This window comes from Marasmius oreades, chromosome 3, assembly GCF_018924745.1.
Source record: "Marasmius oreades isolate 03SP1 chromosome 3, whole genome shotgun sequence".
Taxonomy (NCBI): domain Eukaryota; kingdom Fungi; phylum Basidiomycota; class Agaricomycetes; order Agaricales; family Marasmiaceae; genus Marasmius; species Marasmius oreades.
The window spans coordinates 4096660-4118502 of record NC_057325.1 but is presented as its reverse complement, the minus strand read 5'-3'; the positions used below and the strand labels follow the sequence as shown (position 1 = coordinate 4118502).

At 47.3% G+C, this 21843-nt stretch overlaps 3 protein-coding genes across 4 annotated transcripts; 2 read left to right on the top strand and 1 right to left on the bottom strand.

The window, feature by feature from the left end:
• Positions 1 to 8078: 8078 nt before the first annotated feature.
• On the top strand, positions 8079 to 9391 carry E1B28_006710 (uncharacterized protein). Its single transcript, XM_043151404.1, has 5 exons — positions 8079 to 8572; positions 8633 to 8718; positions 8779 to 8928; positions 8999 to 9107; positions 9168 to 9391. The coding sequence occupies exons 1-5, from the start codon at positions 8102 to 8104 to the stop codon at positions 9291 to 9293; spliced, it is 942 nt and encodes a 313-aa protein (XP_043012499.1). The 5' UTR covers positions 8079 to 8101; the 3' UTR covers positions 9294 to 9391.
• A 2249-nt stretch (positions 9392 to 11640) lies between these two features.
• E1B28_006709 (uncharacterized protein) lies at positions 11641 to 13005 on the bottom strand. Of its 2 annotated transcripts, XM_043151403.1 has the most exons (7): positions 12821 to 13005; positions 12673 to 12764; positions 12475 to 12621; positions 12112 to 12422; positions 11948 to 12051; positions 11795 to 11888; positions 11641 to 11735 (listed from the first exon to the last, which is right to left on the bottom strand). In XM_043151403.1, exons 1-7 carry the CDS (start codon positions 12978 to 12980, stop codon positions 11720 to 11722), a joined length of 924 nt encoding a protein of 307 aa, XP_043012498.1. In that variant the 5' UTR covers positions 12981 to 13005; the 3' UTR covers positions 11641 to 11719. The 2 variants fall into 2 exon arrangements, with proteins under 2 accessions (XP_043012498.1, XP_043012497.1); XM_043151402.1 differs by having other exon boundaries at positions 11641 to 11888.
• A 7153-nt stretch (positions 13006 to 20158) lies between these two features.
• E1B28_006708 (uncharacterized protein) lies at positions 20159 to 21607 on the top strand (the record flags this gene model as incomplete). Its single annotated transcript, XM_043151401.1, has 1 exon — positions 20159 to 21607. One exon carries the CDS (start codon positions 20159 to 20161, stop codon positions 21605 to 21607), a length of 1449 nt encoding a protein of 482 aa, XP_043012496.1.
• Between the last annotated feature and the right edge of the window lie 236 nt (positions 21608 to 21843).

Here is a 21843-nt window from a genome sequence, read left to right as displayed (position 1 = left end):
GCAAGGGCAACAATGCAGGGGCAGGGCAACGGGCAACGGGCGATGGACGGTATGTTCGACATTGGACATTGGACAAGACCTTGTGCTTGGTCTTGGTACTTTTACTTACAACTTGCTAGATTCACGACGGTAATTAATGATATGAAGGGTTTCCAATACCAAGATTTCATTAATTTTAATATACATTTATACCATCTGGCGTCTGGCGTCTGGCGTTTTCGCTCCACTCTCTTTTTTGCGTTTTGATAGGCTACCTTTTTCCCTCGATCAAAAAAACCGACATCGTGGTTCAAATACGGTTGTAATAAAAACTTGTGATGGCGTTGGTGTGCACTGCGGAAGTGGCGTCCAAGATCCTCTAGGCTGTCAAGAGGTCGAGGGATACGGACCAGTGTCCACAGTGTCAGATGGGCCTTTACCCACGCCCACACCGTGACCACTGTGCACCCCTCAATAAAGGGACACCTTGAAGGGGGGGTTCAAACTTGTACTTCGAGTTGTAACGAAGGGTCGATGGGGGCTTTAAAGTCTTTGGGGGTCCAGACCTTCAAAAACTTGCAAAACTTTGAAACGGGGCGGGGCTGTTTCGTTGTTGCTGTTGTCGTTGTTTTTTTTTTTGTGTGCCAGTATGCATTCTTTCGTTTTTCCATTTTTTCCCCTTAAGTGTTGTTGTGGAAGAATAAGAATATCTTACTGTATCTTAAGAATGAAGGAAACACCTTCGCCCGAACACCCCGAACCTTCCGAAAACGGAATTTCTTATTTTTATGGTGTGTGTGATATTAATAGTACTAGTACTACTTGAGTAACCCCGAGTACCCCTCCTTGGGGAACTAAAGAACACTGGAAATTAAAGCAACAAATGGAAGAAACCCTTTTCATTTCCGTGACTTGTTCTGGAGTCGGACGGGTGGCGGAGGAGATGACTGGACTGGTTGCTGTACTTCATGGTGGAATCCTGGCCCCGTCGTTTTCGTTTTATGCTTACGCTTACGCTTTACATATATCATAACTCAAGTTTACGCTTTACTTTAATCGCTCGTTTTTGTGGAAATGAGGGCTAGGGACCTCATCCAGTCAACGATACACGACACGACCCAAACCCAGAGGGCTGCCAGGCTGGTGCGTATACCGTAGTCAAGAATCAAGGTCGAGTGGAAAAAAACCCCGTTATTTCTCAAGTAAAAGGCTTTTTTAGTACTTCCGTGTCCGTGCATGGGGATACTCACTCGCCATATAAAGTCAAGTACAGTATTATTATAACTCGATCGAACCCAACCTTCTTTGACTCGCGAGGTCGCTATCGGTCACATACATTCATGTATAACCGCATCCGTTAATCGTCGTCGTTATAACGACAGGAGGGGAAGGAAGGTTGGATAAAATGATAATGATAAAACAATCAAAGAAAAGAGGCAGGCCAATCAAAAAAGTCCGCGGGAAAACCAGGCCTTGAGCCGTGGGCCTTTGAAATTGAATTTTTGTTCAATTGGGACCTGGAGAACCAGCGTACTGTACCTGGCAGTGGAAGTACTTGAGGATCTTGGCCGACCCCAAGCTGCCTATCACTGTCCACTGGTGTCGGCCCCGTAAGTATGGATACGTAAAAAAAAACAAAAGACAGTAATTTTAACCCCTTCCTCCCCCTTCTTTTTTTTTACTGGTGCGGAACGCGTTTTTTTCAATGATCTTCAAGAGCAAGGTCAGTGGACAGTACTAGTACTAGTAAGTACTTACATAGCACGGCGATGAATGACATATCAAAAGTACCAATTGCAAGTACTTACAAAGCCTATGATGCGGATGTTTTTATTTTCCCCCCCCCTGGGCTTTCGAAACCCCCAATTTTAACTAACGTACGTCAGCGGGGAGGTTTCGGAATGGTCAAAGCTGTACGGTCACAGACTAGTTACAACGTAAGTATCAAGTGCATCCGTAGTTTCAAGTTCCATTCGTAACTGCATGATAAATAATATATGGTAAGTAGTATGTACTATGTGCTATGTAGTCATACGATATGACCGTCGACGGGCGTGAGAGGTCGGAATGAGCCCTGGGTTTCACTAACTAATTTACAGTATGAGTATGTCCCACCCCTTGCTGGTTGGGCTAAGTGCTATGGCAGAGACTCGGTTACGGTGTCGGTGTCGGTGTCGGTGTCCATTGTACACGTACAACATACAATGACGTCGACGGACGGTTGGTGGATAACGCTAAGTATTGCTTGAAGTAAGTTTAAAGAATCGGCGTCGATGACTACGAGCCTGGGTGGACGGTTAAGCGGGGATCGGGATCGGGTAAAAGGAAAAGGAAAAGTAAAAGAAGTAAAATTCCCACCTGTGAAATCATTTTCCGACTTGGATCCAATGTCGAATGTTGAGAGGGTCCTCAGACGTCCTATCAATGTTAGGCTATTAACTATGTTTTTTTACTTATGTACAGTGGAACGACAGACGGTGACCTCGCCACTGTTCCCACAGGTTTTGTACCCTGAACGCATCGAACACAAAACAACCGGCACGGTTGACCGGAGGTTTTGAACGTTGAACTTGAGATTGACTTGAGTCCACGCGGTATCCTTCATCGATTCACCTTCCAGAGGGGCTTATGGGACCGTGAATTCAGCCACTTCCCCGCATACCCCATGGGTATTGCAACGATTTCTAAAAGACCAAAGTCAAAGCTGTCACCTATCCGTAATTCGCTACTTCCGCTCGTGAGAGGGATTTGTCCAGGTTATATTTTACCTCGAGTTACCCCTAGCCCCCCCCCCCCCGCATACATACCCCATACCCCGTCGGCAAAAGTGATTCGTGGGTTTTTTTTCGTTTTGTGGCTTGTGGTTCTCGTAAAAAGACGGTGTATACTGTCAAAGCTACTTGCCGTACCTTGGAAGAGACTTGAACGGACCCTGAGAGGGAATGAGTAATCGCATATAAAACGTTGTCGTCCGAAATGAATATCTCCCCCCTTACCCTTATGATTTATCCCCCCTGGTCAACGAGTTCGAGTGACCCGGGAGTCGGAGCGCCATAAGCTTTGACCGCAATGGGGAGCTGAGTTCAACGTTCAACTCCAGGTCCGCATAAGAGCTCGAGTACAGGTGTTTTCTGTTCATCGTATTCAAGTTCCGAGGAATGTGATGGGTGTGATATGCACAGTTAAGAAAGGCTTAGCGCTTCAGCGACAGTTATCACATCACGAATGAAGAAGATCACAGAGGGGTTTGAACTTTGAGTTGAGTTGGAACGGCGTCGCGGATGGGCGTGTTGGAAGAGCAGGTGTGCGGGGGAGAAAAATTCAGGAGCTAGCCCGAATAGTCGTTATATATTAAATGTACATACGTCGAGTTCTGAATATTGAATTGGCGCGCGGCGGGGGAAGCCGAACAGCGGTTCATACGTGTGAACGACATCCACCTGAGGCTAACCGCATAGCCACAATTTGACACTACGCGACCACACGTCATCAGGCAGCTCCGTCTCGGTCGGTAATCTGTCACAGCTCAACGGAACGTTCCGAAATGTTTATCCGTATGGATCCAGCGTCCCTTCCCGCTAAACTGAACTCGATCTGTTGCCTAACCGAACTGGTCGTTTGATTGTTTAACAGCAACAGCACTAGGATGATGGAACCTACTCTTCTGATGGGTCCACGAAAGGAGGTTTCTCTGATTATGAACTCTTTCCGGTTTCTACGGTAACATAGGCCTGGAGCATACGCAAGGCCGCCCGGCCCAGCTTCCACCGGCCTTTTAAAGAGTTGCCAGTCCTCTACGGTCGGATTGTACATACCGTGGGGAGTGCGATTAACCATTGAAGTTTCTTGATTTGGAACGTTTTTCCTTCCAGCAAGAGAATTGGAGAGGTTCTTTTTCCTGCTCGGCTGCGCCCCATTTTTGTATCCCTCTACTCGTGTTGTTGGATTGTCCCTGGGGGAGGTGGCTTTTGTGTGTCGACTGTCGACGGGTGGGTGGGTACCAGGTACCTGTTATCATGATGTATCGCCGTCCACTTGCGACCGCCCCGGAGCGTCATGAAGTACTAGGGAGTCTATCTATACATGTCCCTCATAATAATAACGACTGATCGAAAGAGCAGATCACAAACGTTCGTGAACCGGAACTGTGTTTTTCGTTCTTGCATTTTCCGATTTCCCGATGTCTATGTACTTCGATCGGATCTACCATAGTATCAAAGCGGTGTTTTGTTTTCTGCGGGGTTGAACGTTCAATATTTGAACGTTCAACCTTCTTTTATTTTTGCGGACACACTGGTGGCGCTTGCTTCTTCGCCTTCTTGCTTTTATTGTGATTATTATTGAACTTTGTTATTTATGTGCAAACGGTGTTTTGGTTTCTGCGGGTCCAAATTTCATTTTTTTTAAGGTTCAAGGTTTAAGCCTGGGCCTAGACTTGATGACACGAGTCCACGTACTTCTCTTCGCCTTCTATGACCATTTCGGTTTTTTTATGATGCGAATGAAGATGACGCGTCTATTATGCCTGCCAGTGAGCGATGAGGACCTCGCAAGCTATTCTTAGACGGGCGCTTACCGTCTGCGAGGTTCAGCGTTTAAAGTCAACAATCATTCAGTACCAGTACAAGCGTGGCTGCCTACCTGCATGTACTGTGTCAAAGAAGTCCTCGGGAAGAAGAACGGTACCGGTCAACGAAGCCTGCTGTTAACTTGATGATTTTAATGGTCCTGATCCGTTTCTTCGGACTCGGAGTTTACAAGTGGCTTCATTGTCAGTACGAATCTTGAAGTTGGACCAATATCAACATCAACATTCAGCGTTCAATATTCAATAAACTCAAAGTACCCGGCGGCAGCATCATGAGCGCTCGCTGGGTGACATTGACATTGAATATTGTACCAGCCAAAAAAAAAAAAGACAGCACTTCAGAGTTCAAATACACGTGTATAGGACTTATCTACTGGAAGCGAGTCCGAAGGACTGCAACTTCACGAAAACACGAAAACACTAGGTGCTCTAGACTCCAGAGTCAACCTCCGAGTCCCGGACCCGCTGGTGAGCCAACATCTTGGGCTTCCCGCCGGTGCTCGGTTCTGGCGCCAGCGATAGTGATAGCAGTAGCGGTATTGTACTGTATACCTTGGTCGACGGTGGGTTAAAAGATAGTAAGTATGGATTTGTAGCCGTGATGGTAAATTGTATTACCAACTTATGACTCAGACTTAGTTTCCACCCCCCAACTGGCACCCTCCCGATTCGGGAGCTGTGTTGTATCTAGGTATATCCGGGTATGCCAACTTGGTTTCTATATGAAGTTTGAGCGTTCAACGACGTTCAGTGTGACTTCCCGCCACCGTGAGAGTCAAGAGGTGCTCGTCGGGAGATTCAATGGCAATGAGTTTGCGAGGGGGGGGAACGACGGTAGACCGTTGAGACTCTCCGACACCGATCTTTCTCTTGCATATAGGTAGACATATGAATGGAGACCTCGAGAGTAAGTATGGATCGGGATTCGGGGATAACGGTGGTTTACACTTACGCAATAAAAGGGCCCGCAACCGTTGCAACTGTAGTTGTAAAGTGCGTAACTGGGACCAAGCCTTTACTTACTTATTTACTTCCCATTTCCAAATTCCAACTCATTCAACGCTTCCCGCGAGTCGCGATAAGATCTGAGTACATCTAACCTGAACCACTGGCAGTGAGTGAGTTCGCGGCGGGACGCATGGTGGAGATAAGTAGTCCGATACCTCCCGCCGCCGTTTGAATCTTTCTTTCAAATTTCAACGTCGACCGCACTTGACCGTTCCCCCCCCTCCCTCCGACCACTGCCAAATCGTTGGGGTCATGTACTGACGCAATGGGGGTTTAAACTTTGAAATGGGTTACAGTATCATCGAATGGTGGTAACTTGAAAACAGCACGGTATTGACTGCTTATCGTTTCGAAATTTTCACCCGCGGTGCGGTGCCCTTCCCCCCTTTCCTAATACCCCTTCTTGACCGACGACTTGGCGTTGACTTGAGGCGCCGATCGCGAGTTTTTGTTCTTGTTTATTGATTTGTTTGATCTTTTTTTTTTTTTTTTTTGATGAGTCTCCCATTCCATCTCCATCTTTTCTTTTGTATAGTGCTAGTACTAGTACTAGTTAGAACTTAGTGATATGCTGGTATGTACTATAATGCCATATATGATATCACCCCACAAGAACGAATGAGTCGGAACTTGACGTCCATTGAAATAGGTACCTTTGTATTTTGTATTTAGCGTGTAGAGTAGTCAGTAAGACGCCACACCCACACCCACATCCACAGCCTGAGGCCCACCTTTTTCCGAGGTCCAGTTGGAGGAATTCTCGACCCACCCGCGACCGTGCTATGATGTTCCAATTTCAATTCCGATTTCAAAAAATGCCCTCAAGGCTCAGACTCCTACTAGTACCCCCATTCAACTGACAACGATAGCTCCACTACCCGAAAAAGGGAGTTATTGGTATTGTTGTATGGATGTCGATGAGATGGAAGGGCCCTGGGGGAGGGGGGTGCCGGTGCGATGGTCGTCTTTGTTTATCTTTCCGAATGTTGATTGCCCATTTATGTTTTGCATACAGTGTACACGGGCACGGACCGTACAGACAGAGGATGGATGGTCGATGTTTAAGTTTCAATACTTGCTTTTGATCTTTTCACTGCTCGCCTTGAAAGCGAAAAAGTGAGATTGACAACTGGAGGAAAGGGGGAAACTTACAACTTACAACTTACAACGTCCTAAAAACGTGTACATCTCCTCGCTAGTGGACCGCACGCCACAGATGTCATAAGCACAAACATCAACACAACTTCACAAGCGTAAGCGTAAGCGTAAGTTGACTAAAGATAAGATTTCATTATAAGTTAAGGAACGAACAAAAGTAAGAAAGGACTCTCTTACCGACCTTGACGAAATACCGTGACAAATGCAGGTACCCCCCTTCAGTATGTCCGTGATCTCACGGACTCTGCCTGCCTGGCAGGCTGTTTCGTCCAGGTGGCGTACGTAGAACCCATCCAAGATGAATTGATGTTCTTGTTCTTTGATGAGTGCTGAGCGCTGATAGACCCCCACCTTCTTGAGCTTTGATAATATTTAATCTTATCCTTAATCAAGGCACTCCGAAACTAGAAAACTCAAAACTCCAACGGGGCTAGGCGTTGTTGCGTGGATTTGTTTTGAGTCCGCTTAGCGCTTAGCCAGATCGGGGGTGTGGGGGTCTTGAGCTTGAGGCATTGAGGGATAGAGGACGGTCCGAGATTTCGGATGGATTCTTTGATCATGACTTGATTCGTGGCAAAGGGACGCCAGGGCGACACCAGCACCATGCGACGGCAGGCTAGGCAGGCAGTTTCAAACAGTTTTGGGACCTGCAGCTGCGATGTCCGAGGGCAGAAAAAGATGGAAATGAATAGAAATGAATGAAGAGACCCCATCCGAGTCAGGTAGTGGTAGGTTGAAAGTTCGATCAGAAAGGGTAAACAAAGTAGGGTTGGTGTCAAAGTTGTCATTGTCATTCAAGAACGGAGAGAGGGGGGGAAGGTGAATGTTTGAATATTGAATTCTTGACAAGTGTCAGGATCTTAAGACGCGGCCCGTAGTACTGTAGATGTTGATGGATGTCGATGAGTGAATGCACTAAGGACGAGAAAGACGGTTGATTACTAGTGCTACTGTCCTGTTTGGGCCTGAGAGGAACCGCAGCTTCGCAAAATCCAAGACGCCTTTTGGGAGGTTTCCTTGAACGAGCGAGTGGATGATGAATCGTTTTCTGGGTTCCTTTTTTCAACTTGCCGGGGCGGTGTGTTGATATTATCGGCCATTTAGAACCGAAGGGAGAAGAAGAGCTATTGAATTTGTAAGTCACTTGGAATAAACCGCGAAAACCGTTGCAGAAGAAACCACAACCTGAAAAAGAGTGGAGGAAACACATGGAAAGGAAAAATGAGAGAGTCGAAGTGTTCAAAGGCCTACGTTCAAAGCTGAAGGAGATTCCGGTTTATTCCCACGGTCCGGTACGCGCACGCGCCCACGTCGAACCAAACACGGTATTCCTAGGCCTCCTTCAACGCAGCTGACAGTTTGAACAAAATGTCAACGACAAAACGAAAAACGACTAAACATCCAAAGACCTCCAAACTCACCAGCACCAGCCGCACCACGGCATCATTAACAGAATCCGCTAGCTCCTTCGGAGACCCCGCATTCTTCCCATTCGGTCGATACACAGGCATCGTCGGAGTCCATACCAGTTTACTGTTGTACATCCTACTCTTCTTGCCTCGTTCCACAAAGGGCTGGTTGGTCGATGATGAAACGGAAATGAGAATCAAGTTCACGTCGACGTCGAGAGATCGACCGCAACATCCGTTTTTGGAAGCGATTACGGTGGATCCTGCGATTACGGTTGCAACGGTTTGTGTGGGTGTAGGGGTGGTGCAGGCTTGGTGGGGGTGGTTTGTGAGGGGGTGGTGGGTGGATTTTTCGGTGTGGGGGTTGGGAGGGGCTGGGGGTGGTGATGGGAGGGTTGAGAAGTGGGAGTTGGAGAGGGATAAGGCTGTGGTGAGAGTTCTATTAATTTTTTCTATTTCCATGAGATGGTTGATGTTGAATCTTCTTTAGCAACTCGGGAAAGCTTGGTTGTTCACCATGGCTGCTTCGATACCTCTACACGTCTTCTTGGTTATGCTCGGTGCACCAGTGTCGACGTACGTTTCTCGTCAGACTACTTCAACACCCCCCAGCTAATAAGAACCCTTTGGCAATAGACATATCCCACAAACGTACTTTCTGGCTTTACTCTTATCCATCCTCATCCTCTTCACCCCCGCTTTCGTCTTTGGCTTACCCTCTCTATCATCCAACACCGAAGCGTTATTGATCAGACTGACCTGGGTCAGACTCTTCTCGGAATTCTCGTTCGTTGGGGTTTTTCTTTACGCGTTTTCCTAACCCCCGCTTTCTCTAATCTTATTTCCTTCAATTCAGCATCCGAACCCCAGTCGAACGAGCGATTCTATATCCAGCTCTCGGAACCGTCGTTGGGTGTTGGTTAGGTGCTATTCCGATTGCGCTTGATTGGGATCGACCTTGGCAGGTGCGTGGTGTGCCGACATTCACTGCTTGTTTTTTCTCATCGGACTCTGTATAAATTTAGGCCTGGCCTCTACCACCCTTATTTGGAGCTGTTCTCGGATATATCGTATCTTCTATCACGGCTCTTACGGTTAGCGCTATCAAGGCACTGGCGGATGATCATATTCGTTCACTCAAAGCGGAGTAATTGGACAGTTGAGGTATGTATGGCGATAACTTTAGTCTATTTCGTTCTATTATATCTATTCTCTATTCTCTAGAAAAGGTAGTAACCCGTCCGCACTAGGATAGGTAGAGTCTTCATTTGTAGCTATGAAATGACAGGAGGGGTTGAGATGGGGTGAAGGAGGAGAGGGAGAATGGGGGGGGGTGTTGTACAGTCTTGCGGGTCCTGGATGGCTCCGTGTGGGTAATGGTTTTTTTTAAAGAATGGTTTGGCTCGGACGTACGGTTCCGCCTAGGAAAGATACACCTTCGTCTCGTAGTTCATCTTCTAATCCGGATTGACCGATCACGTAGACTTTGTCGTCCTTGGGTAACTTTAGAACAGAGGAAATGTATACAGCGGTTGCGTATGCCGATCCGTAGATTTCATTGATATCCTAGATTGAGAGGTTGGGAGGTACACATGAATCCGTATCGATTGGGGAGAACTCACGACGTGGGCTTCTACACCCAACTGGTCGAATTTGACCTTGTAATTCTTTCTTGATTTTGTAGCGTTGTTGGTAAACGAAGATGACTTTCTTTTCTTGAAAGTGGTTGTTCAAACCCAGATCACTGACGTGTTGTTAAGTTGAGCTCGGAGTCGCATCCGTTGTCCGTTGAATACGGTGATGCTGTTTCTTCTAGGAAGCACTCGGCGAGAGATTTGATACTCAGCTAGTTGTTCTAGATAGTAAGTGCTCGCCGTGGTTCACGTTCTCGACATGTATCGAATCGAAGATAATGGGAAATTTCAGGTGGTCAGAATGATCAAGGATGTATAGTCAACGTGCCAAACAACAAAGGATACACCGATCGTATTTAATCCCAAAAAAAGAAGGTCGTCCAACAAGAATCCAGATATCGTCGTCGTTGTTTGCAGCGACGAACTAAATTATGTAAAAGACCTGCAACCAACGGATTCTGAACGAATCAACAGCCAATGCAACAGGGCGCCCAGGGGCACAACTAACAATTTATGTAAATTACAGTCAGTAAAAGAGACCACAGCGAAGTAACAGGAATCACTCACACCACGCTCAACATGGTCACTGTCAGAGACTTCAGTAACACTTCCAGTTGGTAGTGCAATTGCAACCATCGTCACTATGTAAGATGAGGGAGGAGGAACACCGTCAGTGCACGGATGAAACAAGCCCAAAGAACTTACCAGATGCGATGACAACGAGGAACTGGGTGAAAGCTTTGAATTGCATCGTCGTCAATAAGAAGGAGTAGCAACGGTTGTAAGAAAGCTGGGAAGATTGTGTGATGAAGAAAAATGAAAATGATCCTTAAATACCTCTCGAAGAGCCCGATCTTCCAAACACAAGGGCCGAGTACGCCTCGTTGCCCAGCCCGCGAGACCCGAATCATCCACAGACCATCCCATTCACCCTCTGAGCGCTACATAAACTTATCAAAATGTTCATTGCTTGCCAACTTCTTGGAGCTAACACGGATCATGGGGGGCTGGGAAATAAGGCTTACTCGGTCGGCCTTTGTTTCTGTTACGAGTCCGAGGTGAATTTGTTTCCCTTTTTATCCCGCAGATAAGATAACGCCTAACGCTTTATCGCAGTGACGTTCCAGTGACGCCTCGTTCACAGGACACGCGACCTTTTGCTTCAAGTTTTCCTTCTCGGTCTTTCTGATCCTAGATGCACTTACATCCGTCGTGGCCTCGGACTCGTACCTGCCAGCGGCCTTCGCTGGCCCACATAACACCATGTGGGAGTTGGAGAGGGATAAGCTGCTAATAAAAACGCTTTGACAATAGACATATCCCACAAACGTACTTGCTGGCTTTACTCTTATCCATCCTCACCCTCTTCACCCCCGCTTTCGTCTTTGGCTTACCCTCTCTATCATCCAACACCGAAGCGTTATTGATCAGACTGACCTAGGCGGAGTTCTCGTTCGTTGCGTTTTCTAAACGCGTTTCCTAACCCCCCTTTTATCTAATCTCATTCCAATTCTCCTTCAATGCAGCATCCGAACCCCAGTCGAACGAGCGATTCTATATCTAGCGCTCGGAACCGTCGTTGGGTGTTGGTTAGGTGCTATTCCGATTGCGTTGGGATCGACCTTGGCAGGTGTGTGGCAGTGTGCAGTTTCTCAAGATCATTATCTTTCACTGCTTCTTTTTTCTCATCGGACTCTTTACTGATTTTACTTATGAATTTAGGTCTGGCCTCTACCGCCCTTATTTTGAACTATTCTGGGATATATGTTCTCTTCTATCACGGCTCTTACGGTTAGCGCTATCAAGGCTTTTGCGGACAATCATATTCGTACACTCAAAGCGGAGTAATTGGGCAGTTGAGGTATGTATGGCGATAACTTTCGTCTATTTCGATCTGTTAATCTATTACATCTACTCTCTAGAAATAGCTCCATTGGCGAAAACTACGATTCTCTATATCTATTTTAAATCGGATTTATCGGGAAGAGTACACCCATATGCCAGTTAGATGGTCTTACGCAGCAACGAGAAAGTCTCCGATAGAATTCGTAATGTAGTCTGGTACGATAGGCGAAGGGTTAGGTCCTGAGATTTCGGATTCTAGTGTTATACCTTGCGGAAAAGAACAGATCAGAAATCGGCGAATGGCAATGGCAAAATAACCACAGCACCTGTGAGGACTAGTAAAGTAGCAAGACCCCCTGCTTGTCCAAATAGAATATCGGTATTCAGTCTGTCCCCGACCATAATGGTGCGTTTAGGATCAAAGTGGACTCTGGCGTAAGGAGGCGGAAGTAAGTCTTCAACCCAACAAAACCAAAAAAAAAACCCTCACTTGGCCTTGATACAATCCAACATGGTCTTCGCCGGTTTACCCACCACCAACGGATCTTTGCCCAACGCATATCTCAAAGGAGCTGAGATAGCGCCTGCACCAGGTAACAACCCGTCGGCACTAGGGTAGGTAGAGTCTTGGTTCGTAGCTATGAAATGACAAGCGGGGTTGAGAGTGAGGTATTTGAATGCTTTGGAGAGTTTGGTGTATGTGATGGATGTGTCTAGACCGCAGATGACGGCGGCGACGGAGGGGTCTGGGGTGAAGGAGGAGAGGGAGAATGGGGTTGTTGTTGTGCAGTCTTGCGGGTCCTGGGTTATTCAGTGTGGGTAACGGGGTTCTTTTAGAATGGGTTTGACGTACAGTTCCGCCTAGGAAAGATATACCTTCATCTCGTAGTTCATCTTCTAATCCGGATTGGCCGATCACGTAGACTTTGTTGTCTTTGGGTAACTTTAAGACGGAGGAAATGTATACAGCGGTTGCGTAGGCCGATCCGTAGATTTCGTCCTAGATTGAGAGGTTTACATGAATCCGTTGGGGGGGAACGCAATTACTCACGACGTGAGCTTCTACACCCAACTGGTCGAATTTGACCTTGTAATTCTTTCTTGATTTTGTAGCGTTGTTGGTAACGAAGATCACTTTTTTTCCTTTGAAAAAGTCGGGTTGTTCAAATCGAGATCACAAGGATCGCTTTACAACTTACTTTTTTCGCGAAGCATCCGCAAGACCTCTGTCGCACCTGGAATAAGCCGTTCACCTTGCCATAAGACCCCGTCGCAGTCAAACATCCACGTATCATATTGGTCAAGTAATTGAGTGTATTCTTCTGGGGATCCAAGACGGATCGCACGAGTATTGGACATTGTCGTTAGTAGCGGAGATGATCACCCGGATTCAAAGTCCGAAAGCTCCGAGTTTTCGGTAGCACGTGCTCGTCTCTTAAAATAGCCCTGGGACGATTTTCATCAGCACTCCAGCTCTCAAACGCTTCATCCGGATCGCTACCGTATTATCCGCAATGACCAAGCCGTGGCTGACGTGGTCCCGGAACGTCCAAAGACCAGAAAGGCTCAAACGTCCCCAACAACGCGGCCTATAAAAATAATAACGGTCTAGACCTGGGCAGTGTAGACACTGAACACAAACCAGCGAGTGCTGCTTCTTCCGACCGGGTAGATCTAATCTTTTTTCCGCATCTGCCTTTTCCCCTCTGCGTTTGATGAAGATCAGCGGGAACCCATGGAAACAAATTAAACCAAGGACTCGGATCCAAGTTAACCTCTCTTTTTCCTAGGTGAACTGGGTTTTCATTTCTTTTTTTGGGGAACGACTACTAATGTTACCGCTAAGTCCCTCTTCCCCAAAAGTGATTCATAAGATTCGTGGAAGGGCGGGCAGCCGATCTTTTTTTAAAACGGCCGAACCAGGAACGAAGCAAGGGACTGACGATGTGTTTTGTGAATTAGGATAAAAGGATAACCGCGCCATCATAGAAGTACTCTCGCGATCGTGCGTTTGTCAGATACTACTGACGCCGCAGAAAAAAAAAGCAAGGCAGACCGAAACGTTGGATACCTCCGACTGAGGACGGAAGATCGAGCAGATGGAGTTGGGAGTTGGGCGCGCGAGTCACGATTGATAACGGTGTTCGCCGAGTCCATGGGCTGATGTTCCATCTTCAGCTTTCGGCGCTTTTCGGACTTCCACTTCTCGACCCTTCCATGTGGATTGTGGATCCTTGGGCCTATTCCTTTCTTTTGACGGTTTTGACGGTTTATCGATATCTTTCATATCAACAGCTTCAACATATTACAACCAAAGTATTTTGGGAGAACCGGTGTTCAGTTGACCGATTGGCTCGTACTGTGCGTACAGATGACACAGCTCCACTGGCCAACCTTCAACTTGTGGCAGCTGGCAGTGGTGTCATTCAATGCGAACGATGCTTTTTTGAGATTGCGCGGGTGATGACTGTCAGTTGTGCCAGCCTACTTACTCTCTGGGGTCAGCACCGTGCCTTTCGCCTCTTCGTCTGCGGCTGCTGCTCTTTTTGAATCTGGAGGGTCTTTTACTGGATTGTTCGAGCCTCGACAGATTTTATAAAACTTGTCTACACCCCTCTGCTCTTGGATAGAGACGACAAATTCAAATTTCTGGCACGCATTGGATCTGGATCCTCTGCCAAATGTGAATCTCATCTCCTCCGAATCCATAGGACGTCACAGGTTATTCTTGGTTCTGTTCTACCCAAATGGTTTTCTAAGCTTTGAAGATCTGACGCCCCCTCCCATTAAGCCGCCTCAACTCCTTGACTTCTCATACTTTCGAGGTTATCGGAACTTCATTCAGCAACCTTGTCGAAGGAATCCTTCCGAATCAGATTTCTCTTTTGCTGCAACCCAAGTAAGTTATATTGAACGGTACTAGTGAAACAGAAACAGTCATTTGGATGGATTGGGACGGGAATGCCTACTGGAGAATCGAGATGGTGTTTTGTTCCTTGTCCCTGCACTGGCATGGGTCAATAGTTCAATAGTTCAAAGTTCAAACTAGGTGACGCCGGTTTCAAGTTTGATCTCGCTCCAACTTGGATGACAATGCTCCCACTGCGTAGTACGTGGTACGTAGAATGTAAATGATACCATCACTTTGAGCGACGCACTAACTTTAACTTGCAGTAGTAACTCCGTATACTTAGGCTGAGCGCGACTTGGTACATATCTACGAGTCTTCAGCTTCAGCTTCAACGTTTCGAATTTCAACGTCAAGTCGTTCCTTTGGGACCCCGGGGTTATGTGGCGTCGGGACTCGGGACTCGGGACTCGGGAAGTGCCCTAACAATCAGTTCGATTGGTTTCTCCTTCAAGTTGTTAGCTACTAGCTTCAGCATGAATGCAGTATTATGACTCTACATGGAAACTTCAACTTGGACCCTGGCCGCGGGATTTTTTGACGGCCCCTCAGGCGTCAGGACTCAGGCTTCCTCCCTTCCTCCGAGGTCGGAGAGTGGCAAGCGCTTAAGCCATTGAACTCAACAAGTAGTATTTGTCTCGATCGGGTACCCATTCCGTATTCAATATTCAATATTCAATGACGCCGCCGTGACGAAATGATGGAGGATAAATTCACGAATTCGCGAATGGGTGGGTTTTTACTCTCAGTTTACCATCAGCATTTGGGCACTTTGATGGCGCGGTTGCCCCGGGTTTTGGCAGGTTTTGGCGGGTTTTTGGATGGTCACACAACTGCACCACCCGACAATTCCACAATCCACATAGATAAATTGTACATTAATCAAAATTTTATTTATATATCAGTTCAAAATCTGCCGAAAGGATGAATTAAAAGAGCTACTATAATTTATAATGGTGTTATGGTGAGTGGTGAAATTTAATGGTAGCAAAATGGTAGAGATTGTGGGTGGTCAGACAGGTCCATCAATCGATTGCGAATAAACGGACTGGGGTTGCTGATGGCGTGGTTGTCGGTTGTTCCGGGTTTTCTTGGGTTGCACAACCCAAGAAAACCCGCGGCAATCAAAGTGCCAAAATGCTGATGACGGCGCTCTAGGGCGGCTATAGGTTCGAACTTCGTGGACCTTTGACCCTTGGGTTATGCTAGCGCTAGCGCTACCATCTATGGAGTTAAAAGGTCATGTATTCATGACTCACTGGCAATGGGCATGGGGTCGGAGTTAGTGATACTAAAATCCACGATGGCCGTTTTCGTGAATCATGATCAGGAAAGCTCGGCTTTATGAGATGACCGATGTTTATGTTAAGTTTAAATGGTTTTTTTTAACTGAATGAAGTCACGGTTGTGGCGTTCTAGGTATCAGTGGAAAATGACTTCAGAATGACCTATCTATCATCATGTGTAGCCTGTAGTGGAGCTCGGGTTCCTCAATTGGGGGGTACCAGCGGGGATACTGACATACTCGTTTAATGGTGTTTGAGTGCTATTCTCCGTTGAAACATTTGAAACATACCGTCGAACCAGGGCCGTTGGATCAGGGACTGCGGCTCTGGCATCCGAAATAAAAAAAATAAAAAACAACAACGTACATACTTATTGTATCTGATTCTACCGGATGCAAGCATCAGTTATGTCTGGCGCAGACTCAGAGAAGGTAGACCTTGCCGCGGGTCCGCCAGGAGCCCACTTAGAGACTGTTTGGTTCATTTGACACGGATTGCATGTGCACTTCGAATTATGGATGTCTGTTATATATCCCTGACACTAATTCGACGCGGTGACTCGCTTGAAGGTGTCAAACTTGAATTTGATTTGCTCGTTTTCGGCAAGATCCTTTGGTCCTCATGCCTCATGTTTACTGTAACCTACCCTTTCCAATCCACGTACGGTGAATTTGGTGAGTTCGTATGAGGGGGGGGGGGGCATGCGGAGGTTCAAATGTTCAATGGCCAGTAAAAATTCGCGACCACCAGCATTTGTATTTCGGAGGACGTTTTCTCGACAACGCGCCAGCAATAAATCGTGCAGGTCTCAAGAGGAGTGTACTACTTACTGTTATTTAAGTATCTCGCTTCCTAATCGTCGCTTGCCCCAGTGACTGCTAGAATACTACAGGAAATCGAGCAAGGGACCATGCGGGCGGCGCAATGTTCAGTGTGGTGAGCCGACCCCTCGGAGGAAATCATCAGAACATTCTGGACTCGGAGTCCTGGTCGTCGTACCACGCCCCACGAGGTGATGCAGAGATTTGTTGATGGCTTGGAACTTGTAAGGGACGCTATAGTCGTTCCAGAATGATGGATCGATTGAAGCATTTTCGTTTTCGGCGACCCATTTATGTCTGTCAGAGGGCAGCCAGTGCCAAGTGCCTGCATAGTACGTACAGAACCGGCCGGCCAGGGATATTATTGATTGTTCTTCAAGGTTCAAACGGTGGAATTCTTCTGGCAAGTCGTATGAAGGTTAAACCGTGACTTGAGAGGGGCCCTGGGACATGCGTGGTTCAAGAGACGGGGGGAGGAAGCTGGTAAGGATTGCGACTGCCAGCCATTGTACTGAGTAACTTACCACCGAGGACGTTTTCGATAGTCGGTGTGTGACTGACTGTATGATGATCCAGCAAGCAAACTTGTCCCAAGTCCCAAGAGGAATGTATCTCGCTTCCTGATCGTTGCTTGCCCAGCGACTGCTAGAAATTCGAATACTACAGAACAATCGAGTTGAAGTGCCATGAAATGTACCCGACCTCGGAAAAATCAGAACAGTCGGAGTCGTACCACGAGGTAAAGGGGAAATTGGTGATGCCTTGCAAGGGCAAAGAGATACACCAGACCAGACAAATCCAGAATGAAGCATTTTCATTTTTCGGCGACCCATTGTGGTTGTCAGATCTGTCAGAAACCCGCCGATTGGCAGGCGAAGAGATGGGCTGCCTGCCAGAACCCGGCAGGCTATTGTTGCGCGATGCGCATGCCCTTCAGTGACCTGCAGAAATAAAATTTGAAGAGAAAAGTGAGGGTTAGATCATTCTATTTCTGGGACTACTGGATTGAAAATTGGGGGTAGATGATAAACGTGAAGTGAGAGCGAGAAAGAAAAAAGCAGAGTTTGGCGCCCGACGCGGGCACGTGCTGTAGCTCAAACGGACTCCCGTCGGGTGTCCCACCATCCAACGACGACGACCACTGGCTCAACAACGGCCACTTCTGCCAACCACACTGGCATAAACTCTGTTCTCTTTACGACGACGCGTACACGATCCGCATCCGAAGGACATGGTCGAAATTGTAGCGTCAAACTCAGCTGACCATCAAGACGAGAAAAAAAAGAAACAGGAGGTCGCTTGTTCTAGGCAGAACCGCAAGATCGCGAAATAACAATCATCCATGCAAACTTATTCATATTTCTTTCCTCACGCAAGTCCGCTGAATCTTTATGGTAGGTGTCTTCCACACGTTTTCTTTTCTCTTCCATCTCTCATTCTTTCAATTCAATCCAGCTGCTACGTAGGCGAACAGAACCACAAAGACCGTGTTTTCTTCGATCCTCATCCTGGCTGTACGTCGTAGAAAGGAAAGTATCAGATTGAATCAGGCTTCAATCATTCTCTTCCATGAACCGAGTGAGTCATAGGTGATAGACTTCCAATCCGATTTTTGTTGACGTTTAGTTTAAAGATATCGATCAGATGCCCTCGGCCGTCAGATTGGAAAAACAAAAGAGCTAGAGGGGACGGTTTCCGTCCAACCTTACACACGATTAGGTCAGGGACGGAACCACGCTTGTTAAAATGGATCCGTTAAGGAAACGCCACTTGTCGGAGAGTCTAACACTGGCTTCATGGTCAGGAGTGGCTTTGGCGGATGTGGCAAGATGAATGGATCGACGGGCATTCGGAGAAATGTGAGATTTTGTTTTCGTTTACCATTCTGATGTTGTTTTTTTTTAATTCACGTTTGAAGCGAACGCTTAACCGATGGCTTTAGGGGAATTGAAGAAACACCAAAACTGGTGTATTATTAGGCGTAGAGAACGCGGACGGAACGGAGCTTTCGCTCTTCACTTGAACCTTTCAGCTTCGAATTCTACACGCCACTTTTTTTTTTTGTTGTTGTTGTTGTTGTTGTTCGCAACCACCCCCTCCCCTGTGGCGACTTTGAGTTTTGGAGCACCCCGTGGTTCATCCGATATGATGTGAACTTTCCAACAAGCACCCACGAAATCCAAAATGTTGGACTGAGCCGAAGAGTCGGTTTCGGATATGGATAACGGAGGATGCACCATAGTTGACAGGTGAAGGTTAACTCGAGTTCCCCGTCTTTTGGAATCTAACCCTGTCTTTTCTTTACTTTTCTTTGGACAGATTGTGGTTCCTTACAGTCTGTCGTTTGTGGGGTTGATGAACCAATTCGATCATGCCAAGCGGTCATGCAATGTCCCCAGTTGACTCGGCAAAGGCAAAGTCTGAATTGAACGACGCTCTTTACTTGGTCGACAGCTATCATGGCGTCTGTCTTCTGGCTTTAGAGTGACCTTCCATCAGATTCCCTGCTCATCCATATTCCGCCTGTGTTTGTGGCCCTGTTCTTCCTCTTGATGGGGCGTTAGGATTGGGAGATGGCTGCCGGAATTCTAACCTTTATTCATTCATCCTTCCGCCTCAAGAACCCGCCACAGTCAAAGTCAGAATGGGTCGGATTTTCCATCGTTCCATTTACCCGTGGGCCACGGTTCCAGAGATTTTAGATCGTTATCGCACCCGGATTTCAAACACATGGTGGGGGGGTTCGTGTAGCTTTGGCCCTTTCCTTCCTTCTTGGCTAGTCTTCCTAAGCGCTCTGCCTCAATCCGGGGGCACATTCTTGCCTCCATCATTACAGCTTTGGCCTTCTCCTTCCCTCAGATGTGATTATCCTGCGCTCTCCCATTTGATAATATTAAATCTGCTTCGTGTCCGTCATCTCCGAGTCCAAATCAAATCTCCTCCCCTCCACCACCATCACAGAGAAGGCTTTCGGACTTACTCATAACAAACCCTCGGCTTGTTCGTGGCTCCCCGTTCTTGAGATCCGAACCGACTTTGACTCCTTCTGTTCGCCGTCCACATCCGCGCCGGAAGGTTCTGTTGGTTGACTTAGTTTGTACGGGAACACAGCTGGAAGTGAAATCAATGCCGCATCAACGCTCACCGTTGATATTGTCTAGAGTGTGCACAATAGGTACTGCCTTCTACGGCTTCTACCTCGACACCCTGCATTCACTCGATGGCGACCAGAGTGCCTATTGTTCGCACTGCACCTCAGGTTGCAACGGAAGCTGCAATTCCGTAACCGCGTTTTCCTTACAACCTCAAAATTTCGACGACCACGGTCAACTTTCCGCCATCAACGTCAACGTCACGAGTCACCGTCCGTGAGCGATCCCCGATCGTCGTGCCTTTTTTCCAAGACGTCCACGTGGTGATGAACGTACTGTCTCTCTTACTATCATCACCTTGGTTTCTGGGCACTGCCTAGAGGTATCCCTATTCTACCTTTGGCTAGAGAACCGCAAGCTCCAACTGGTGATGGAACGAATTCCAACCGAAATTTTCTGCACCATCTTCGGCCTCTCCATCACACAAGACCCCCACAGAGATGACAACAGTGAAGATAGCGTCGATGAGACTGATATCTCGGAGGGTAGAATGTGGCCAAGTGTTTTCGATTTTCGGAAAGGGCCATGGTCTATTAGCAGAGTTTGTAGGAAATGGAGGATGATTTGCACATGCTTGCCTAAGTTATGGAGTTGCTTCACCTTCTCTGCAAATGACTTGGATTTAAATAGAGATGGGAAGGCTGCCTTGAACGCGTGGCTCTCTTTCTCAGGAACCTCCAAGCTATCAATCCTCATCGAACCTGATGGGATATGCAATGTTTCCCATCGGATAAAGCTATTCGAGATCCTCGCAGGACATGCAGAACGTTGGGAGAGGATCGAGCTCGTTAACTCCACCCCCAATTTTTGGTTCATGCTGAGTTTCAAGAGCCGACTACATTCTCTCAAACGTGTCACGTTTCTTTCGGGCTGCACTTCGTTCGATCCCGACGCAGTCTCTTCTGATTCCTCACATTATCGTGTCTTCCTTGATGCCCCCCAGTTTCACACTCTAATCAATCGCGACGATTTCCCCCTCTATAAACTTCCCATGCCATGGTCACAGCTCACAGAATACGAGGGATCTGCCCGAGCCCATGTGGCTGACCATTTTCGTGTTCTACGCCTTACACCAAATCTGGTGAAGTGTCGACTAGAGATCGCTGACGCGGATCATTCTGATGAATCCTCATTTTCATCCCCTTTATTATTACCCAAACTTCAACGTCTCCAAATTCAAACGCCTTCTTTCGCAGAGGGTCTTCAACAGCTGTCTAGTTTCATCCAGCTTATGAAATTACCCGCGCTTCAAATGCTCTCCATCGTATCCGAACACCACACACGTGTCTTTCCTCCTTTCCATGCATTTGCGGAGGTACTGCGAGGCTCTCCATGCGAGGTTCGACAGTTAGAACTAGTTCTTGCTTGTCAGCCCGACTTTCAGCCTCGCCTCCAGCCAGAGCACATCCTTGACCTTCTCAAGGCTACACCTCGTCTTCACCACCTCTGCATCACGGTTGGTACTACGCAGGGGTCCAGGGTTTTACAGGATACCATCTTACCTCGTCTTCTAGTCGGTCGTGGACTCGAAGGGGCTTTGTTACCAATGTTAAACACATTAGAGCTCAAATTCCCGGTGCCCAGTGCTGTTCATATGTTGGATTTGTCTACGTTGGCCGCAGGGATCCGGTCTCGTTGGGCATCTATAGGTTCCGAAGCTATCCGGAATCTAGTGATCACTATCGAGTTGAGTGAAGGTTGGATAGGCGACGATTCAGACATGGTATCCTCTGCGTGTTGGCCACCGATAATGGAGGTCTTGCAGGAGGAAGGGCTGAATATTGTTGTCCATACGACTCGGAATACCTGTTTGTTTTAGTTGAAGATGGTTAAGAGTCAAATGCATCTTTTTGATCGTTCCTTTACTATGCGGGCTACAGGAGGACGGACTGACATCGTTCGAGCTCACGAGCAATCAGTACTGCCGCTACTACCGGATTCAGAACCAAGGATCAACCGTGGGCGTTATGATCTCTTGACATTCTCATTTACTTTTTCTGACCTCACTGGCGACGTCAGAAATTCTGGCTGACTCCGATTTGAGAGCAGTACTCT

Bases quoted from the DNA above. Each gene is read 5' to 3' on its own strand.
- E1B28_006710 (XM_043151404.1), top strand. From the start codon at position 8,102: ATGTCAACGACAAAACGAAAAACGACTAAACATCCAAAGACCTCCAAA. The intron at 8,719-8,778 runs GTACGTTTCTCG...CTTTGGCAATAG, and splicing joins CTCGGTGCACCAGTGTCGAC to ACATATCCCACAAACGTACT. The intron at 9,108-9,167 runs GTGCGTGGTGTG...GTATAAATTTAG, and splicing joins ATTGGGATCGACCTTGGCAG to GCCTGGCCTCTACCACCCTT.
- E1B28_006709 (XM_043151403.1), bottom strand. From the start codon at position 12,980: ATGTCCAATACTCGTGCGATCCGTCTTGGATCCCCAGAAGAATACACT. The intron at 12,765-12,820 runs GTAAGTTGTAAA...ACTTTTTCAAAG, and splicing joins GCGGATGCTTCGCGAAAAAA to GAAAAAAAGTGATCTTCGTT. The intron at 12,423-12,474 runs GTACGTCAAACC...TGAATAACCCAG, and splicing joins TATCTTTCCTAGGCGGAACT to GACCCGCAAGACTGCACAAC.